This window comes from Mya arenaria, chromosome 6 (assembly GCF_026914265.1).
Source record: "Mya arenaria isolate MELC-2E11 chromosome 6, ASM2691426v1".
Lineage (NCBI taxonomy): Eukaryota > Metazoa > Mollusca > Bivalvia > Myida > Myidae > Mya > Mya arenaria.
Genome location: NC_069127.1, coordinates 60,898,979 through 60,920,022, shown reverse-complemented (window position 1 = coordinate 60,920,022; position 21,044 = coordinate 60,898,979). Strand labels below are relative to the sequence as shown.

Sequence of the window (21,044 nt, the reverse complement as noted above, 5' to 3'; positions counted from 1 at the left end):
TGTTTGATATCATTATCTAAAAAAGTTTAGTATCGGTTTTCTACGTTTGTTTGTGACAATAAGCTGCTAAAAATGTTATACTTGATCATCGAGTAGTTAAATTAATTGGTGTTGTGATGCTGACGGCCGCGGCCATTTTGAATATTTCGAAAGATCTGCATTATGACCCGCAACACACAAAAAACAAACCAGTTCTTATTCTGTACCTTCTAAATATGTTAGTCACAATGCTGTACTGACATAAAGATGAGATTATATGGTGAATGAAATATGAAACAAATGAACATTAGTTTAAACTTTATTTATTTAACAAATAGCATATAAACATACATACGTTATATGAATAGAAATAAAATACGTCACAATGTGTTCGAGGATTAAAAGACAAGATATAACAAATATAATTCTTCTCCCCTACTTAGATAAAGTGCATAAAAACAGATGAGATAGATAGATAGATAGATTATTTTATTCCTCCAAAATTGAAGAGCTGAACTGATATACAATTATTTACAACATTAAAGGCACTAAATACACAGTGATGAATACATATCATATCATTCAGCAAGTTTAACAAACCGAGGATAGGAAACTATCAGTATATTATCATACAATTAACACACTAACGACATAAATAACACTCTAAACTCTGTGAGAGTTTCAAACAGAAAAACAGATGTTAAACCGGACTAGAGATAACAACAGCAACAACAAACAAGTCCAGGAAGTTTTGCGCATTATTTATATTACAGCGATCGTAATTGGATAAATAATTAAGCAGCCGTTATCATTTTCTGTACTGATAGCAAACAAGTTAGCCCATTTGTCAGAACAAGTCATTGTCAAACAATCGCCATATAAGTCTCGAGATGTTTTTTTTTCGTGACAAAAAACAGAAGAAGATTAACACAAATTATCAGTCAACAATAGACTTACATAATTTACATATCTGAACATATTGGCGTACACTAAACAGTCCTATTTCATTCAAGATTGATTTACAAACAGAACGAAGCCTTGGTCTTGTTTTTGCAATCTCCCATAGTGGCGAACAGCTATTAAAAGATAAGGCATTTGTAACGGCTTGGTTTTCGATAGTTCAACCATCGTAGCTCATGCGTTTAACGTTACGATTCAATAGTCTTTTCCATGCGTATTTTGATGGAAACTTTCCAGCATCAATATACTCCGTTAAATATTCAACTAGGCCATATTTTTGTAGCAATCGAAATATGTGCGGAATGAAACCCACGGTTTGTTTATCATAGTGCATCAATCGAATTAGCCGGTTATTGAAAATGTTTCTTGATAAGTATTGACTATTGAGAAGGTAGTCTACATGGCTGACACAAAAGTTGAAGCTTTTAAAAGTCTATAATAGATTCTATGGATGTCATATTAAGCGTCATCAACAGATATTTGGTAGAGATGTTCCTTTGAAACCCTTTCATGTGTTTCATGCAGAAATGATGTGCAGTTTCGCGTCTCTTGATATTCTGTTTAGAATAGCTATTACAGAGCTCACAGCCATAAAGAGCTTTTGGTAAAACAACTGAGGTGTATATTATTCTGAATGTCTTTGCGCTGATGGTGTCCGGGTCGATGCCACTACTGCTTATATTCATATACGCCCCACGAAACTTGATGCATGCACTCTTAAAAATTCTTGTACCGAGAGTGTTTCATTACACTCTATGCCTAAGTGCGTATAATTTACACACCTTGGTATCTGATCTTGTCCTAAGAAGAATGAAGGCTATATAGTACTTGTTGGTAAGCATATTGTATTGAATTTGACAACTGCACATATTTTTGAGTTATACAGGAATCTCACCTTTCTAGAATAGTTGTAGCATGTGTTCAACATATTGGCAATTCCATTTTTTTGAGTATGAGACAAGTACCATGTCATCGGCTACTGTAGATGCGCTCATATTGATGTCATAAATGCACAATCCATTTCGACTTCGTGCCAATTCATCAACCAAAATCAATAAAATTGTCAACATAGGTATCAATACGGAATCAAAACAAGAGTCCCAGTTGAATTCAGAAACATTTCCTCTTAACAGATCGAGGTTGCCTTGACCATATTGCCATATTCTCCTTTTAAAAGTCGAATGGCTAGGTTTAGAGCATTTGAAACAACAGTATATAGGACAATGATAGCGCATATTTTGATCTAAAAAGGGTTCACCAACGCCAGACATAGTAACGAGTAATGGATTAGAGCCAAGGGAAATATCAATTAGTGAACTGGAATGTTCGGTGAAGTTAGTGAAATCCGATAGCATTTGAGTCATCCCGTATCGCTGTGTTATACTTCCTACTTTCAAGCTAGAGAGATGTTTCTTCACATCAAAGTTGAAGTCCCCTGTGATACTAACATCTTGTATGTTGAGATTGATGCGAGTTCTCGCTGGAAGATAGGACAAGAGGGGATAAAAGTAACAAAGGGCAATAACTCAGTATTAAGCAAGAATAGGGTTATGGTTATTTTGCACTGCACTTCCTCTCAGTATGCTCTAACATTATGTGAAGTCTAATCCAATTCCATCCAGCAGTTTTAAAGTTATGCTCCAGACAAGGAATATTGCAACGGACCGACCGACAAACCGACCGACTGACCAACCGAATGCAGGGTGACTCAAATATAGCCTCTTCAAACTTCGTTTGTCGGGGGTATAAAATCGTTTTTTTAAATACATTTTAAGCATCGATAGAGCAACGAATTTAATTGAGCTTTTTTACATTTGAATTTCCTTTTTAATTTATTACAGTTTGCCAAATGTATTTGAATATGTATTGCAATATGAAGCCTGATCAAATAAATAGTAAGATGAATAGACAAGCACATGTACAAACATTACTGCATTTCATACAATGTATGCAATATTATTGTAGATGGTTTTGAATAAGTTAAATAAATTGCCAACCGCAGAACTGCTTGTTATTTAAAATGATATGAAAGACTTCCAAATTTTAGTAACATATATGAAAAACGTTTCCCTTTCACTCCTAGTATGTTTTACTTTGTCATGAACTAATCTTTACCTGTAACATGTCCGACAATGACATTTCAAGCCCGTAGAGGCAGCGCCTTAGTTCATATTACAGTTGTATATACTATGAAAATTGGCAATACATGTTGAAATGAACATTTTTAACAATATAATTTACATATATAAAAATGAATAAACCACGCAATACTTTATTTCCTAAAGGTTTATGTTATTGACTTATAGTAAGTCTTATTTTCTTAGAACAAATCAATATTTAATTCCTCAGTGACAATTCAAATCGCCGCCGACTAGAAGTAATTGTGAATATTATATATTATATATATATATATATTGGTACACTAAACTTTTAAAAGCAATATTTACATGAACATAGTATTCAAAAAATGTATAAATTATTGTTTGAATGCTCGCAACCAACCTTAATGAGGTTAAAGTATAAGCATTGCGTGCACAGTTAAAGTTCAGTTTAGTATTTAAGCAAAAAAAACGGACAATCGACAATAAATTTCTCGTTCATATATTAATAAATGATCTACTTTGGCCTCTGTTATACGCACATCAATGCATGAACTAAAAAAATGCCACATCCCCTATTACAAGTCATAACTATATATCTCAGAGACAAATGATTGTTTTATATAATACATGAAGAGAGCTTATTTCTCGAAAAAAATAATGATAACATGTAGACATTTCTAACCAAGGTAAACAACAATATATAATTTGTCCTTAGTATAAGTAAAACAACTACGTAAAACGCTTAATTCATTTTAAACACGAGTTCCTTGGTAGATACGATATCAACACACAGTACGACAGTATACGGACAATCGACCGACAATGCTTGTTTCAAGAATCCGTCAGGTTGTACATTCGGCTCTGTTAGTCCATGTAGGTCAACTTCGCTATCATTATATTTCAGAACTCAGCGCATCTTCGAGGAAAGATAAACCTGAATAAATTAGACATTATAAATGAACTACAATCATAAAAGTGAAATACATGAACATAAACAATTTCTCATCATCATACTGAATTTCATGTTTAATCATGAAATTCTGTAACATGAAAATATAACACTTTTTGACGACAAGATATTATTTAACAAAACCAACTAGGACAAATTACCCGCATCCAGATCTTATGCATAATTAAGAAAGAAATATATATTAACGCTTTGTGTTATCATACTTCCTCTGGTTGTGTTTACATGCACATAACATACATGCACATGAACATTCAAACAAACAGGAACTATTGGCACACGGATAAACAGTATATATTATGTTAAATATTTAAGATGATCAATAAAATAGAGTGTGTATGTTTTTGATGAGAAACTCAGCTAACTTTGAGTAAAGTCATTTTTATTACTAATGATTTAAAAACGTTGAAATAAATCTATGTAAACTTGACAAAATGATTCATCGTTTGTATTGAAACAAATTCATTCCGTTATAAAATGTTTTCTAGAAGACAAGCAGTTCAAAACTTGACTGGATACAGACACACGGGCGAATAAAATGATAAGAGGAACTTCTTCAGACAAGCATTCAATGCCATATACCACACCAAAATGCATACATTCAAATATAGGACATTGTTCTCTTGAGTAAGACTATCGATAACATACGAGTAATAAAATTTACCGACCATCGACAGCGAAAGTTTCTGACAGGTCACCTGTCTGATCTATGCTCGTCTCCGTGATACCCTTGGCTGCAAGCTCCACTTTTAATGTCTGCTCGTATCTTACGTAATCCGCACTTATATTCCTCCATCTTAAAAAATAAGTTAACTACAACTATAGAGACCTAGTATGTTCAGGAAACAGAATCATTCTGAAGTCACCTAATTCTGGCCGCCTAATCGAAGACTCACGGGCCACATTTGTTTAATAATTAAAAATAATAATAAGCAAGGAAGAATATTTTCATAATATGAAACAGTGAAAATAACAAATAAATATTATTCACAATATTGGCAAATATAAATGACTTGTTTCAGTGTAAGAAAGCAATATATTTCACCTCGATCACCAAAATTAATATCTCAGTCGTGGCTAAACCACTTGAAATGTATCACTTGGTGCTAATTCTGTTAAATATATTACGATTTTACACTGAAACAATCAGTTATTCGTTATTGATTCGTCCCATACTCCTTAAAAAATGTCTACATTTTACAGAAACTGAACTTGCTAAGTGTCACGTAGTATGCATTTCCTATACACTGTTATTAATATATTAATTAAACAGTATAACTAATTATTACAGTTAATAAGTTCTTACAAGTGTTCAACGTGGAAGACTTATTCAAGTACTGGAAAATATGATACGGAGATTATTGAAGGAAAAAAATGTTACACGAGCGAGTAACGATGTGGAAAATATATAGACGATTAGTTTTCATTGAGTGCTGCGGTTTAAACAATGATAAATTTTACACTTATTATAACAGTGAAAATATTTTGATCGGAATTGTATTCAATAATTTTCACAAACAACGTCTTAGTTTTAGATACATTTATTCGCAACCGTTGCATTTTCGTTTGTAAAAAAATGTGCTATTTTCGGCTTGTATAATATTCAAGATTTTGTTATATTTAAATGATGCAATCCTTAACCAAATCTCAACGTGACGAAATTTTGAAGAACGATGCGACATTTGGCCAAGGATTGAATCATTTCAATACAAGCAAATCTAAAATATTCACATCACATAGTGTATAAGTAGAAAACAGCATTGTCGTTTATAGGCTAAGAATTATTTGTCTAGCTTTTTAGCAAAATACATTTATTTAGAAATTAACGTCACTTATTTGTTTGATTACATCGGTTGTGTCCCATGTGAGAATCACTTTAAGTCACCTGAATCCGGGTTACCCTGGATTCCCCGACAAACCAAGAGCACACTCTCGCGTAACATCATACCAACAAGAGTGATTATTTTAATGTGTATTTGTTTTAAGATCGTTGCAAAATATACTACAGTTTAAAACTTAAACTAAGCGATGTTCGATTTATTGTTTTACCGAATGTTTCGAGAGGAAGGAAATGTTTCGAAGCAAGAATGTTTCTTAAAAGGGATTGCCATTTCCCGCATCAATATCAAGTTGTATTTATTCAAAATAATTTGCATTAAAACTGAGGCAATTATATATTAGTATAATGTTTTTCACAATTTACGTATTCAAATATGTCGTATTTAGCTAAGATCATATGAGAATAACTACAATTGATTTTAGTTCTTCAAGTTTATACTTCCACTCCTTGGTTTGCTGTGAAAATATCAAATTAACATTTTTACTGCTGATTTCTTCATACATATATATAAATCTCCATAATGTACGGGAAAGCATGAACGAAACATTCATATTCTGCAATATAAAGCTATACTTCCTGTAAAATTAACTAATCTTATCAAAATTATTAAACTCCATCACTGGGCAATGAAACAGTTATATGCCATTTTCTTTTCGCAATAACTACAGTACTGTAGATTACCCAGAAATTCTAGCCCCCAAAGTTCATACAATTGACTTTTAATCATCGAGACGCACCTCATGACAACTTTCTCTTCATTTCCAATATTTGACAACGTTCTTCGTCTGAACTTCGTCAACTAACTTTTATTATAGTTGTTAAAATTATGCTTACAGGTAATCATAAACAGGACCTTGATACAATGAGACGCTGTTCAGCTCAACTTTCCCTTCCTCCCCCAAGATAAACATCACCCCTCTCCTGAACGCCAACTTTAACATCTTACATAGCAGCTGACCCTTAGCTCCGCAACTCAAATTTCCGAAGAACGTGCCGCCTTTATACGGTTTTCCTGGGAAAGGATGCTGTCTCTGCAAATATGGAGGACACACGTTGTACTATACAAGATGAAATGAGTGTAACAACTAGTATATTTATACCATAAACTATATTGGATATGACCATGACACTTATTGCCAGTTTGAATGGCATATTCTGTTTTTTTTTGTATATAGGCCGCTGGCATAAGTACCACAAATCGAAATCAGGTATCAGCAGATGTACATTTGGCATGACGTGTTTAAAAAAAGAATGCACAGGGGTTACGAAATGGTATGTATAATGTTATGCAATTAAAATTGGTGAGGAGTTAAAAGACTACTTGATTTATATACGTTCATAAGATTGCAACTTTAATATGAATCTAAAGCCTTGGCAAATAATTGAGGGGATATGCCATTATATAGGGTTAATACACCTTTTTGAGGTCGTTACCATCTGCAAAGGCCCGCAAAATGATTTACAGCCCGAGTGCGTAGCATGAGGGTTGTAAACTATTTTAAGGGCCTTTGCAGATGGTAACGGCCGGAAAAAGGAGTATTATTGCTATTATTGCATAAAATACACAACTTGAGAAACGTGTGAGTTTAAAAAATGCTGTTAAATGTCACGAAAATGCTAAAACATTTAGTTCAAAATAACCTCCATAACAGGTATTTGTGTGACGTCACGAGTGATGTCATTGATAAGGTTTCACATTAAGCTCGATACGGGCCGCAACATAACTCGGTACTTGCATTTGTTTTGACGCCGTTTTTTGCAGTGTTCATCCGTTTGGAAAGTGTTGTTTGTTTGGAAATTGACTGGATAACTTGGATTATTTAAACACAATACCCGTTGGGTAATCGATTAATTACCGATATATTCCTACTTTAACATTCATTTGTTTTGACAACTAATTTAAGCCTGAAAAAATTGTTAGCATGTTCTTGATAAAATGTCAGCATCTTCAGCATCAGAGAAAAAAAAGATATATTTTTTTGTTCATTGCATACGACGTAATGGAATCATGTCCCTGTAAGTCGTTTGTTCTGAATAAAATCAACATAAATTACTCAAATTTGGATAGTCAAAACAATTGCAGAAAGTACTATCTAGTAAACACACATCTGCTTGCCTGGAAAAGACAACTCAGAAGAAAATATATAAGTTACATGCGGTTTATTTCATTTGTTGATATTTGTTTACAGCAATATATGCTTATTTGTTTTTGTGCAAAAGCTGACATCGTTGACCCACTTTCGGTCAGAAACCAGGTCGCTCATCGGCCATTGTTATGATGCGAGCCCTGATAGCGCTTATGTAAAATAAAAAGCCGGTCATTAACGTCACGTGAATTTACTGAATAATGCACATTTACTACCGATAACGCCCAGGTTTTTGCATTTTAACGCACCACATGACGGACCGAAATCACACATTTTATGCAATAATAGATTATTACGCAGAAATGAAATTGTTTTTATTTGGGTTCATTAACCTTAAACAATTAGTTTAATAGCCAATATCGGGTTTCATATAAGCACTAGCAATATCCTTGCGAGATGAAAGCAATGTTTCTTCATCTTAGTACAAAAAGTCTATCAGTTACTGTAAGGAAACTAGATCATTGTGGGCTAAATCGGTCAAACGAGAAAACATAACTGTTGCTTAAGATAATTAAAGGGCAATAACTTTCGGGTCACTGCAGCGATTTGGCTAGTTATCGAACTTGTCCGTCGCAAACAAATAGTTTAAGGTAATGTATATGATAAAAGAGAAATACCTTCAGGCACACTACAACGATTTGGCTAGTTATTGAACTTGTAGTATTATGGACATGCATATATTGACCATTTTGATGATGCTTGGAAAAATGTAATAGTTCAGACATATCCGTTGTTTGTTGATATCTATAATATAAGGGCAATAGATCATGGATGACTAGAGCAATTTGGCTTTTGCAGCTATTTATTTAATTTCTCGATGACTTTATACCCATGTATCTTTTGACATACATTGTAATTTTGTAATGACTGGACAAAATGTTTCCAAGCAAAGGATCGGACAGGACCAATTATAGGTCATTTCTTTAATTAAAGGGTGATAACTCTGGAGTGACGGAAGGGATATGGCTAGATATCGAACGTTTTCAACATATTATGCCCTTATTCATTTTGATTAAATTATGTGTTGATTTGACAAAGGCTTTTTAAGTTAATTATGGGACTAGATTTATTTGAGGTCAATTGCATAATAAAAGGATAATTACGTGTATGCGATATGGCTGGTTATCGACAGTCTCCAAATAAGTATTTCTCACCAATTTTCACCAAATGCAATAATTTTTGGACAAAAGGTTATTAAGGTATTGATCGGACAACATACTGGCCGCCAACATCCCAAACGCACGCCCACCAGTACGGCGGTTGAATCTATAAAACGTCCCGTTTTTAAATAGGCGTACCAAAAACATGAAACATATTTATATGTTTGAAGTGTTACATTTAAATATTTAAGTTTTAGTTGATATCTGTAATGATTGTAAAATAATGAAAAAGTGATAAAAGAATAGATAAAATAAATAACAGCAAAAATGAATAAACAAATATTAAACAAAATGAATTATTTTGAATAAACGGTCACTTAAGGAACTCTTCGGTGAAGATGTTTTAAAATCGGGACAATGGTTTCTTAAGAGAAATATTTTCAAATTGTTTCAAATCGGCATTTAGAGAAAACTAGCCCAGCCCCTTGTGGCCATGTTATTTATGAATCACAGTATGATTAAATAAGTTAATAAATGGTCACATAAAGAATAAATGATTTCTTAAAAGAATATTTTCAAAGTTTTCATCAAGACAAATATTGGTAGCTGGCCCTGCCCCTGGAGGCCATATTTTTAATCATGTGTGTGTGTGTGTGTGTGTGTGTGTATGTGTGTGCGCGCGCGCGCGCGTGTGTGTGCGGGTGTGTTTGTGCGTGTGTGTGCATGGAACTACTTTTATTGGACGGATCTGGAAGAGGTCAACCCGAGGAACAGGTCGTTTAGTGGAGTTGTAAATAAACATATGTAAACTGTTTAAATTCAACGAGGATGCAAAAGAGCAAACAGTATATTTCTATATGTTTAAATTGTTTGATTGCGTTTTGATATTGAAATAAAGATGCTGCAAAGGTTTTCCATAAGGAAAGATATGTTGTAGTTATATTATTATTCGGTAGATTTGTTTTAAATCTCATCAGCAACTACTACCGAAATTAAGTTCGAAGTAATAAAATGTGATATTGAAAATGTTTACAATTTAAACAGCTATATTGTCATTCTTTCACAAGTTGTAGATTGTAAGGGTCTTCATTCCCACTTCTCCATTTCTTTACTATACTTGGGATAACAAAGAAATTAAAAAGCAATCGTTGAGATATATTGAGGGGAAAACATTGTCTACTGATTCACCAATTCTAAATATTAAATAAGATATGGACAATGCCGCTGTTGCTTTCGTGATTGAATAGAATCAAAATCAAAATGAGTTCTGTTTCTGTTAATACTTGTATTATTGAAACCAACCTGCAGTTTTGGTCGGAAATAAATAAAGTTCAGATACAGTGGACTACGCTCAAAACAACCTTTCACGGCCATGTTATACTAAAAAATATATTAAAAGTAAAAGAAAAATGTAAGGCATATAAAAGATAAAATGCAAAACCGTGTTTTGAACTAAGTAAGGGAATAGTGTTTTCCCACTAGGAGTACAATACATTGGGCATTTATGGGAATAGCAGTTTTATGACTGCTGTGTCAAAACATTGGCACTTATACATATACATATAGAAATTTATTTCACATATAATTGTGTTATGATCAGTCATTTAATAGTATATTTAAGCCCTGTTGAAGGATATCTCCCTCTATGTGTGAGTTAAAATTTCGTACTATGATAGAAAACCTGTAGTAAACATGCATCGGTAGTGGAATTCAGTTGGCTGTTAGAGGGGTCATAAACTTTCAAGATCAATCAATCAACATTGCTGGAAAATTTGAATTGGTTTGACAGTTATAATATTTACTAATATTTCAAAGTAATATTTATAATTGTTTCAGACTCTTTAAATTCGCATGATATTTTTATGATACACTTAATAAACCAAAGAACAGGTGCCAATTTTAGCTGTTTATGTTTGTTATCATTTATATATGTTTGAAAATAAATGTACTGCCAGTCTGTACTAGCAGACAACTCTGTAGAAGTCAAGAGAAGTGGCCATTTTAGTACATTTTATGACTGTCTGCCTTTTATACAATTTCCGCGGTCTTAGTGCCAGTAATGTTTTTGATATGTTCTAGCTGCCGGTCTTTCTATTGCGTTGGAGTTTAGTGAAACTCCTGGATTAATTGCACTGCTTTAGTGCTAGTTCTTTCAGAAATAATTTTGTATAAGAAATATTTTTTTAATTTGTTTAAGAAAACATTTAAAAAACCCCACATTGAACGATTATTTCAAAGCGAACCATTCTGTAAATGGCAGTAGTTCCAAACAAGGCAGACGACGTTGGTTAAATTGCACACGTAAATGATTATATATTCTAAAACAGTTAACCTGATGGAACATGATGGGTTCGCTTGTAACATGTGATTGATAAAGTAAAGACTTTTATACAAAATAATTACCCTTTGAATACCATCCGTGAATGTAAATGAGATATTGAAGATATATGTATTGCTAAGAAACCCTGTGTCCTTGCCGCGCCAGACGTGAACTGTCCCAGTGGGTTGAGTCCCTTAAAAACAAAATTTTATAAAAGAAAAAAAAATAACATATTTGAACATGCATTATCATTTCGAAAATTATCTGTTAATAGCGACACAATCCTCTTAAAAACTTACATGAATGCTTCTCTTATTGCTTTAAACATTGATGTCATTATTCACAGCACGTACCAGTTATCAATTACCTTAATATCTAAAAACATTTTCTACTTCGATAAGCATGATAAAGCAGAGTTATTAATTTCATTTTGCAATCATTAAGACTGAAATGTTACAATTTATTGTCAAATTACTGATGTGTATTAAACTGTTTATTTCGTAGTAATTAAAGGGTAACTTACACTTATATAAGTATTCTTTGAAGTGTGAAAATCTTGCCTGGCCTATGGCTTGTTCCTTTAAAGATACAATTTATCAACGATTATTTATGTTTGGTATATGCAACAAATTTTGAGTAACATATACCCAGCATTAAACGTATATGACTATATCCGTTTTCAATAAACGTAACGGTCACCGCTGTTTTGTAAATGTAAACAAAGTAATCGTAAACAAACTCTGTTGCTGTAAGTACTTGCAATGTAATTTAGCCATCACTGCTTATCATTTCGACTCGATTCAATTTGTCTTTTATTCCATTTAACTCCATCTTGATGTTTAGTCGTGCCTAAACAGAACATAGAAAAACAATATCAATTTTCTTCCTCTGATTATTATAATCCACTGGAAAGCATATAAGAAATAGAGGATATATGTTTATTTCAGTGTTAGATCGCATTTTTTACGAGTGTCACAGAAAAACATATTTTAACGAGTGGCGAAGTTTTTCTATGATCACAGGTGGAATAAAATACGATCTTACACTAAAATAAACACATTTTCTGTTTCTTTTATGCTTATTTTCCGAGATTTATAGAATTTTAATTTATTTTCCCAATTACCCCCTGTTATTTACGCCGCTACCCGTGGGGTGCCTCTCATGCAAAATCATAGCTGTTAATTGTCTATTTCCGGTTTGTTCAGAAAAAGTTACCTGATATGCTTTTTCGTAATTAATTATTCGCTCGTATTTTAGAAAATATATTTTGAACGGCTATCAATGAAGTTTTATGGGTGCATCAATGTTTCAAAAATAACGAAAACTCTTTTATTAAAAGTGTGGCATGAATACATAACGAATTACTAGGCCGCCATTTATTGAATATAAAATTTGAAAGGTCCAATGTGTTAGCAAAACGAATAATCATTGGATATTAAACATTTTTTACGTTTTAAAGTGTGTTTCGTGGTACAGGGATATTCAGTCATCTTACTACCACTCCAAATTCACTGAAACTTTAAAGGAAGCTTCCTTAGGTGACCTTCTACATGAAAACAACAAGGGGTCACGATTGATCAACAACAACAACAAAAACAAAAAAATGGCCAACCTCCTGTTTTTATTTAGAGAAACGTCTTCTCTAAAACTAGCTGTCCAAATTCAGTTAAATTTTACAGGAAGATTCCTTGGGTAACCTTCTACAAAAATACAACAAGGGGTTGCGTTTGATCTACAACAACAAACACAATCTGACCAACTTCCTGTTTTGCTTTAAAAACATCTCTGAAACTACCGAGCCAAATTCACTGAAACTTTACCGGAAACTTCATTGCATAATCCTCAACAAAAATACAACAAGGCATTGAGATTGATCAGCCACAACAACAATGAAATGGCCGACTTTCTGTTTTGCTTTAAAAAAAAACTCTGAAACTACCAGGCCAAATTCAATGAAACTGTACAGGTAGCTTTATTGCATGACTCTTTACAAATTAAAGATATGTTTAAATTGTAACATTTTATTTAATGCTTTATCACAGAGTTGTGGCCCTTTGCTTAGGTGAGCGTTTTATGGCCATCATGGATTTTTGTCCATTTAATTCTAGTAAAAATACAATTACTTGTGTTCTAAATATTATTCCATGCAATCACTATTGATATGTGATAAGTATTATTTATTTCTGCTTGTTACATATTATTCTTTTACATGTCTACTATTTCTAATGCATATCTGCTCTATTTAAGTTGGAAAGAGTAGGACAACTCATCTATAGATCGTATATACATGTTATATTATGTATAGAATATCATTGTTTACTATTGAATATAAATTATCAACTGCAGCAAAACTGTTTGTTTGTTAGATTGAGTGAAATACTTCCAAAGTCCATAAACATTTATGACAAACATTCACCTTACAGTCGTAGTATATATAACTCATTTAGTAGCATACACATGTTTTTTGAAATATCTCACATTTTCAGAATCCTCCAGGTCCGTTTCCATACGTTCTAGTTCACCATGTAACCGTTTCCTTGCCTGAAAACGTGTAAAGACTGTGTTACTATACTCATCAGTTTGGATAACAATATAAACAATGGTATTCCCGTCTGAACTCCTAGTAGTTCGATTAAACAATAGTGATATCAATTCATGAGGAGGCCTAAACGTCTTAGACTGTTTTGTAATTGGACTTAGTTAAGGTTCAACTACCGTCTCAACTATTAGAATATAAACGAAATATTAAATCAAATCTGCATAATGATAATGATAAATGTCCCGGTTTAGCGTCACAAAGTGTAAAGATAGATTTGCTAATTACTTACGGTTATCTCACACAACTTGTTAAAAAAGGTGTTAATTTAATTCACTCTAATGTAACAGTTTAAAGAATGTCTTTAGATTGATATGTGTTTTCTTTTCATTTAAAATGTTCCTTTTTCGCACAATTATGTCAGAAGTTCAATTGTAAATGGTGAAATGCATAAAAAAACTAACGTAGCGTATATTACTTTATACAATTATTCATTTTCATTCTATCTAAGTTGGAAAGAGTAGGACAACTCATCTATAGATCGTATATACATGTTATATTATGTATAGAATATCATTGTTTACTATTGAATATAAATTATCAACTGCAGCATAACTGTTTGTTTGTTAGATTGAGTAAAATACTTCCAAAGTCCATAAACATTTATGACAAACATTTACCTTTCAGTCGTGGTATATATAACGTAGTCATTAAGTAGCATACACATGTTGTTTTTTAAATATCTCACCTTTTCAGAATCATCTAGGTCCTCTTTCATACGTTTGTGTTCACCATATAACCATTTCCTTGCCTGAAAACGTGTAAAGACTGTGTTACTATACTCATCAGTTTGGAAAACAATATAAACAATGATATTCCCGTCTGAACTCCTAGTAGTTCGATTAAACAATAGTGATATCAATTCATGAGGAGGCCTAAGCGTCTTAGATTGTTTTGTAATTGGACTTAGTTAAGGTTCAACTACCGTCTCAACTATTAGGAAATAAACGAAATATTAAATCAAATCTGCATAATGGTAATAATAAATGTCCCGGTTAAGTGTCACAAAGTGTAAAGATAGATTTGCTAATTACTTACGGTTATCTCACACAACTTGTTAAAAAAGGTGTTAACTTTAATTGACTCTATTGTAACAGTTTAAAGGATGTCTTTAGATTGATATGAGTTTTTTTTCATTTAAAATATTCCTTTTGAGCAGAATTATGTCAGAAGTTCAATTGTAAATGGTGAAATGCATATAAAACTAACGTAGCAAATACTAATTTATACAATTATTCAAAAGATTACATTATTGGAGTAAGATTCAATCGTGTAGTTGTTTTCTTCATTTAATTGCTATATTATTAACATTTCTCCTAATATTTCAGAACCCTCCAACAATGTTGTAACTTGTTGCCGAGTACCTTTCTTGTGTTCTATCTAATGGAAGCATATAGCAATTATCGCATTTCACCGAAGCAAAACAAGTCAGTTAAATGAAAGTCATATATAATCATAGATTTAACACAGTCAATTACATAAACGGAATTATATATTTGACCCATTCGTATGGAAAATAGCATGACGATATATCAGTCTTATGTTAACATAAACTTTGTCTTTTATACATTTATGCCAAAAGCACAGAACTCCAAGTATAATGTTAGTAGGTCTATAAGAATGTTTTTTGCAAGGTTATCTGCTTGTTATTACCGATTGGATGATAACGACTTTATTAATACAAGTACGTTCTCGTTACACGACAGGTTACATAGTTAATCAAGATGGTCAACCCGTTTTATTTCCCGATTTTTTTTATATTTCAAGTCAACTGAAGGAATAAATTATAAAGTTATATTTTATTAAACACAGACTACGTCGCCCGGTAACTCGTTTAAAAATACTCAGTTAACGGCAAAAAGCTAAGTCTCGACAAAAACCAATATACATTGCATAACCGAACCATTTAGATCTTAATGAAGGTTTAAACAAGCTTATAATTGCAAAACTTCATATGTGTCTCAAATAATATCACCGTGTACTAATAAATGGCCAAATACGAAGATAATACAGACGCATACGTAAGATACGCAAGATAAATGTCCAAGATACTATTATTCTTGGGACTCAAATCAGCCCATTTGTACCTAATTTAATGTTAATTATAGCTGTTAATTCCATTAATATTGGTACAAGTGTGCGCTTTGTACAAATCATCTTGTTAAAATACCCAGTGAAATTGTGATCACTGAACGAACGTCTTTTTAAATTTAGTTACTTCAAAATTATGAACTGTATATTTATAGAATACTTATGGATTAAGTGTTCGATGAAAATAACCAGATCAATTATTGTTCCAATCACCACGTGTAATTATGAAGAGTAGTTTTTAAGATTTCATTTTTGAAACAATCCATCTCGCTGGATGCATTAAGGGAATATGTTATCAACTAATGATATCGTGGGGGCAAGACGTTCAAAGAAATAGCTCGTGGGACTCCCACATTGTATCAATATTTTTCTTACTTACAATATTAAATAAAGTCAACTTGACAAATACCTATATAGATTTCAAAATAGATATTATGAAAAACTTTCGAAAAGGTGATAATAGAATTCGTGCGTTGATGTAATTGACCCTATCACTAAAAATATACTTTTATGTGTTTTATGTGTTTTATGACTTATGTGTTAAGGAAAATATGTTCAGAATATGCCACGTTAAACATTTACAAACCTTTTCTGATCTATCTAAGTCTTGTTTGACTTGATTCAACAGTGCAGTGAGCTCTAACCGGGTCTGAAATCAAACATCTAAATATAAAATCAGGATACGGGCTTTTAAAAACTTGAAAATCTCGTTTAAAAAATGTAAGAAGATCTAGTACAAGTATTATATTCTGATAAATAATTCAATTCAATTGCACATATTTCGACACACTAATTCATTGTTGATATTTATGAATATATAAGTGCAGAATATTTGATGATTCAGCAATTAGAAAATACCGCATTGATGTCACGTAACGATCGACAACCTAGTAAATGCTCAATGTGTAACTAGGATTAAATGCGTAATGTGGCTGGTAAGTAACATAACGAATTATAGCACTAAACAACGCTCATCATTTGCGATACCTTGTTTATTTTGTTGGTGGATGCAACGAAATCGTAATCGTTACCATCGTCGCTCCCAGTAACCTCTTCCTGATGTTCGCAAACTTCTTCAAAGTCCTCAAACATACATTTCAGAATGACTTTGTTTTCTTTGAAGCTAGACCATTTAAACGTGTTTTTGTGCTTGGTTTCTCTTATGCACGATCGTACCTCCGAAATGACATTTTCAAATCTTCTGCTCATAAGGAAGAGATACCTAGCAAAGTTTTTGTCTACAAAGTCCTCAATCTTTCTTTCTTCATTCACACACCACGTTAGGTTTTCATTACACGTCTTAGTGATACGAGAATATGTGCTTTGGTTTTCGTCTTGTTTCTTTGTTATTTTATCACTGATAAAACTTGTTAATTCATCTACACGTTGTTTTATTTTAGTTCCTAATTCCATACATTCCTGCATACATTTATCAGCATTTTTCTTGTAGTTTTCTTTACTATTTTCTGCTTCATCTTTCAAAGTCAGAATTTCATTTCTTACCTCCGTTAACACTGACTTCATTGTGCTTACTTTCTCGAAGTCGATTGTAACTCTTTCATGCAGCAAGTCGACAACTTCTTGTCCACAAGGAAGATGTTTCGAATGAAGGCATCTGCCGCAAATCATGGAATCATGACTTTTACAAAGAAATATCGCTCTCTCAGTTGGATGTTGCCTACATCTTTCTTCTGTGATGTCCCGCATGATAACATCATGATTTTCTCCATCATTGTCATGCATTGTCAGATCCTAATGCATGATAACATTATCCAAAAAATTTGCAATATCCAACCGCATTTTCGTTATAGCAAATTTCACTCATTATCTGTGTTGATGCCATGTCATATGATCATGGAAATTCAAGATATAATTAATAAAGCAAAAGCGTTTTTTAATTAGATTCAAGTAAATCTTTTTGTCAATAAATTATTTTGTTTTTATCACAACACCATTTTATTATTTCATTGTTATCACTACACCATATTTTGATTATTTCATTGTTGTCACTTCACCTGCATGCGATGAGAACATTTTCATCAACGTCATATAAGTATAAGTATCACTGAAAATAAGAAAATATTATTGATTACAGATATTGAGAGTAATAAAAAAACATTTCAACTTGTTTGTTACAAAGCTAACTGCGTGTGACGTTTGTACTAAAAACATTATTATGATTATTATTATGATTATTATTATTATTATTATTATGATTATTATTATTATTATTATTATTATTATTATTATTATTATTATTATTGTTATTATTACCATTATCATTATTATTATTATTATTATTATTATTATTATTATTATTATTATTATTATAATTATTATTATTATTATTATTATTATTATTATTATTATTATTATTATTATTAATAATAAAACAAAACTAACGCTGTACCAATGACTATAGCAATCATAAATCAGTTGGGGTTACTATGCGCTCCTGCGTTTTAATTATTGGACTTATTTCATATTTAAATTGCTTATGTTTAACTACACCCATGACTTAGATATTGGACTGATTCGTATAAAAGATGCAGAAAGTTAGAGTGTCGGCAACACTTTTAATACATATTTTCGAATAATGAGTACAGCGATGCAACAACAAAACAACAGTGTCTTTAAACTTTACCTTGTCCGTTACATGTTTTGCATAAACCCAACAAGCATCCTATTTACAGGAACGTTTGTATGTCAACGCCATCGGATCAAGAGACGAACAATACAAAACAGCATACTAATGCAAAGTACAACAGTAAACGTATCTTTTATATTAGCATATTTTATATAACCATGAACGAGCCTTTGACTGAATGAAATAAAACTTGCATACGATTTCAAGATGGCTGTCAAAATGGATTTTTGGCGGGGAAATAAAACCGTTCCGTTTGGATAAACGGCTTAAATCAGAAAGTAATACATGAGCAGTCACATACCATATCCGCCGCCGAATAAAGACTTTTATCAACTTCAGCTTCCGACAAAGGATACCAATGAGAATACTGCAGCTAGAGATATGGTTACGTTTCACTGCAGTTTTAACCCATTAGATCTGTCTTTGCATGGAATTTGAAGTCAATACCTAAAGCATCTTTTAAGTTGTGCTTTGGACAAAAACTAAGTATGAGTATGAACAAAGGTAAATAACTATTGTTCATGTACACTGCATAATTGAAATCAAATTGATTGAAATACTTTTTAAGTTATGCCCCTGACAAGATTTCCTGGACACACACACGCACGCAAGCACGCACGTACACAGATTTTGGAATTAAACCCTGACTCTAATTTAAGCTTTACCTAATTAAACTTTTCTGATAATTATCGATATTGATTAATGCATTGGCAACCAGGTAATATATATATATATCAGATCATCTGTAAATGAAACGCTACTCAGGCTGGCAATTGTCCATGTCATTTCAATTGAGTCGGTAATATGTAACGACCTAGACTTCGGTTTAAATTAAGTATCAAGTATCGACATTCAATCCTTTTGAGTCGTTCTTATTTAATACAGCAATACTATGACTAATTTCAAACCTAGGAACAAGTCATATCAAGTCATAGTTTTGTGATATTTATTTTAAAATCTGGATCTATAATTATAAAAAAGTATATTTCGAATTGTCGATTTCAATTCATAATTTCTCTATTCCAACCAAAGATCGGGGAAAACCAACATGCAATATTTAAATCAGATCTCCTGTTTAGCTTTGTATTGCTTAAAACATGTAGTTGTCATCATTTTAACACTATGTACTATGTCAAAGCCAAAACTGATATCAATTTTATTTAATATAACAAATCTTTACTAAAATCCTAACGTTTGCACAAGTAACTTCACTCATCAAACCTTAATAAAAAGTATTAGAAAGTATGAATTTAATGCATTCAAAAAGTGTTTTCATGAAAGAAAAATTGTGGATTTACCTGCATTGTTTTTAGAAGCAATGAAATTACTTCCTTGTTTAAATCAGGACACCTTTATTTTTCTGTCACGCTTAAAAACTTATTTGTGATTATTTAAGAACGCATATATCCAAATATTAAACACACTTTCAAACGACCTCGATTTTAACACATATTTACAATAATTATGAGGGTTAAACACAAACAAGCATATCAATATAAACAATTGACGTAAGTAAGGGAGCAGTCAAGAGTTTTGGTAAGAGGCGATATTCAGTGTCTACTTGACATTAAAGTAATGCTGTAAGAAATGATATTAACCAATATCGATAGTAAATTGCTTTATTTTGCTTCAGGAATATCTATGTTGTAGTATTCTATATTCTATATTAAGTCAGGAAGTTAACAACGAAGACCCTGTTTAATGAAAAAAACATATAACGAAGAATCTGTATAATCCTGTATAATAAAGACCCCGTAATGTTAAGGCATACCATACATTAAGAGAGGCACACAACGTCACAAATTGACATAACATAACATTCATTTTACTTTAATTCAAACATGTACAGCTTATCATCATAAACATAAATCAGTAATTCATTATAGGGGATGCACTCCGTATGGTGAAATAGCGAAAAAAAAAGAAAGAAAATAGTCGAAAACTGATATAAACTTGGTATCGATGTGAACAATACATTGAAACTTACTAACTGAAGTTCCACATAGTTTAGAATTAATTTATTTTTAGCAGTTTTTCGTATTTTTTCATTAAAAAAGATTACTAGGTATGTTTACCTAGTAAAGCTTATTCATCACTGGGTGATGAAAATGTCTTTTAGTCTTAATCTAAATTGAGCAATGAAGACTTTTACATTTATAACGGAGTCTCCAAACATCAACATATTATTAAATCCAGTCAGCTGTAACATATATCTTATATTTGATAGCTGGTTATACTCATTATTATCACATATTTGTAACATTTTAACATACATAGCAAACAAAAGACAATCAA

At 32.1% G+C, this 21,044-nt stretch overlaps 1 protein-coding gene across 1 annotated transcript; it reads right to left on the bottom strand.

The window, feature by feature from the left end:
• Positions 1-295: 295 nt before the first annotated feature.
• On the bottom strand, positions 296-20,239 carry LOC128237019 (uncharacterized). The gene is made up of 10 exons (XM_052952190.1): positions 20,048-20,239; positions 17,090-18,167; positions 16,689-16,751; positions 14,700-14,762; positions 13,894-13,956; positions 11,939-11,993; positions 11,499-11,608; positions 6,683-6,879; positions 4,677-4,804; positions 296-3,975 (listed from the first exon to the last, which is right to left on the bottom strand). Exons 2-10 carry the CDS (start codon positions 17,843-17,845, stop codon positions 3,935-3,937), a joined length of 1,476 nt encoding a protein of 491 aa, XP_052808150.1. The 5' UTR covers positions 17,846-18,167; positions 20,048-20,239; the 3' UTR covers positions 296-3,934.
• Positions 20,240-21,044: the final 805 nt, after the last annotated feature.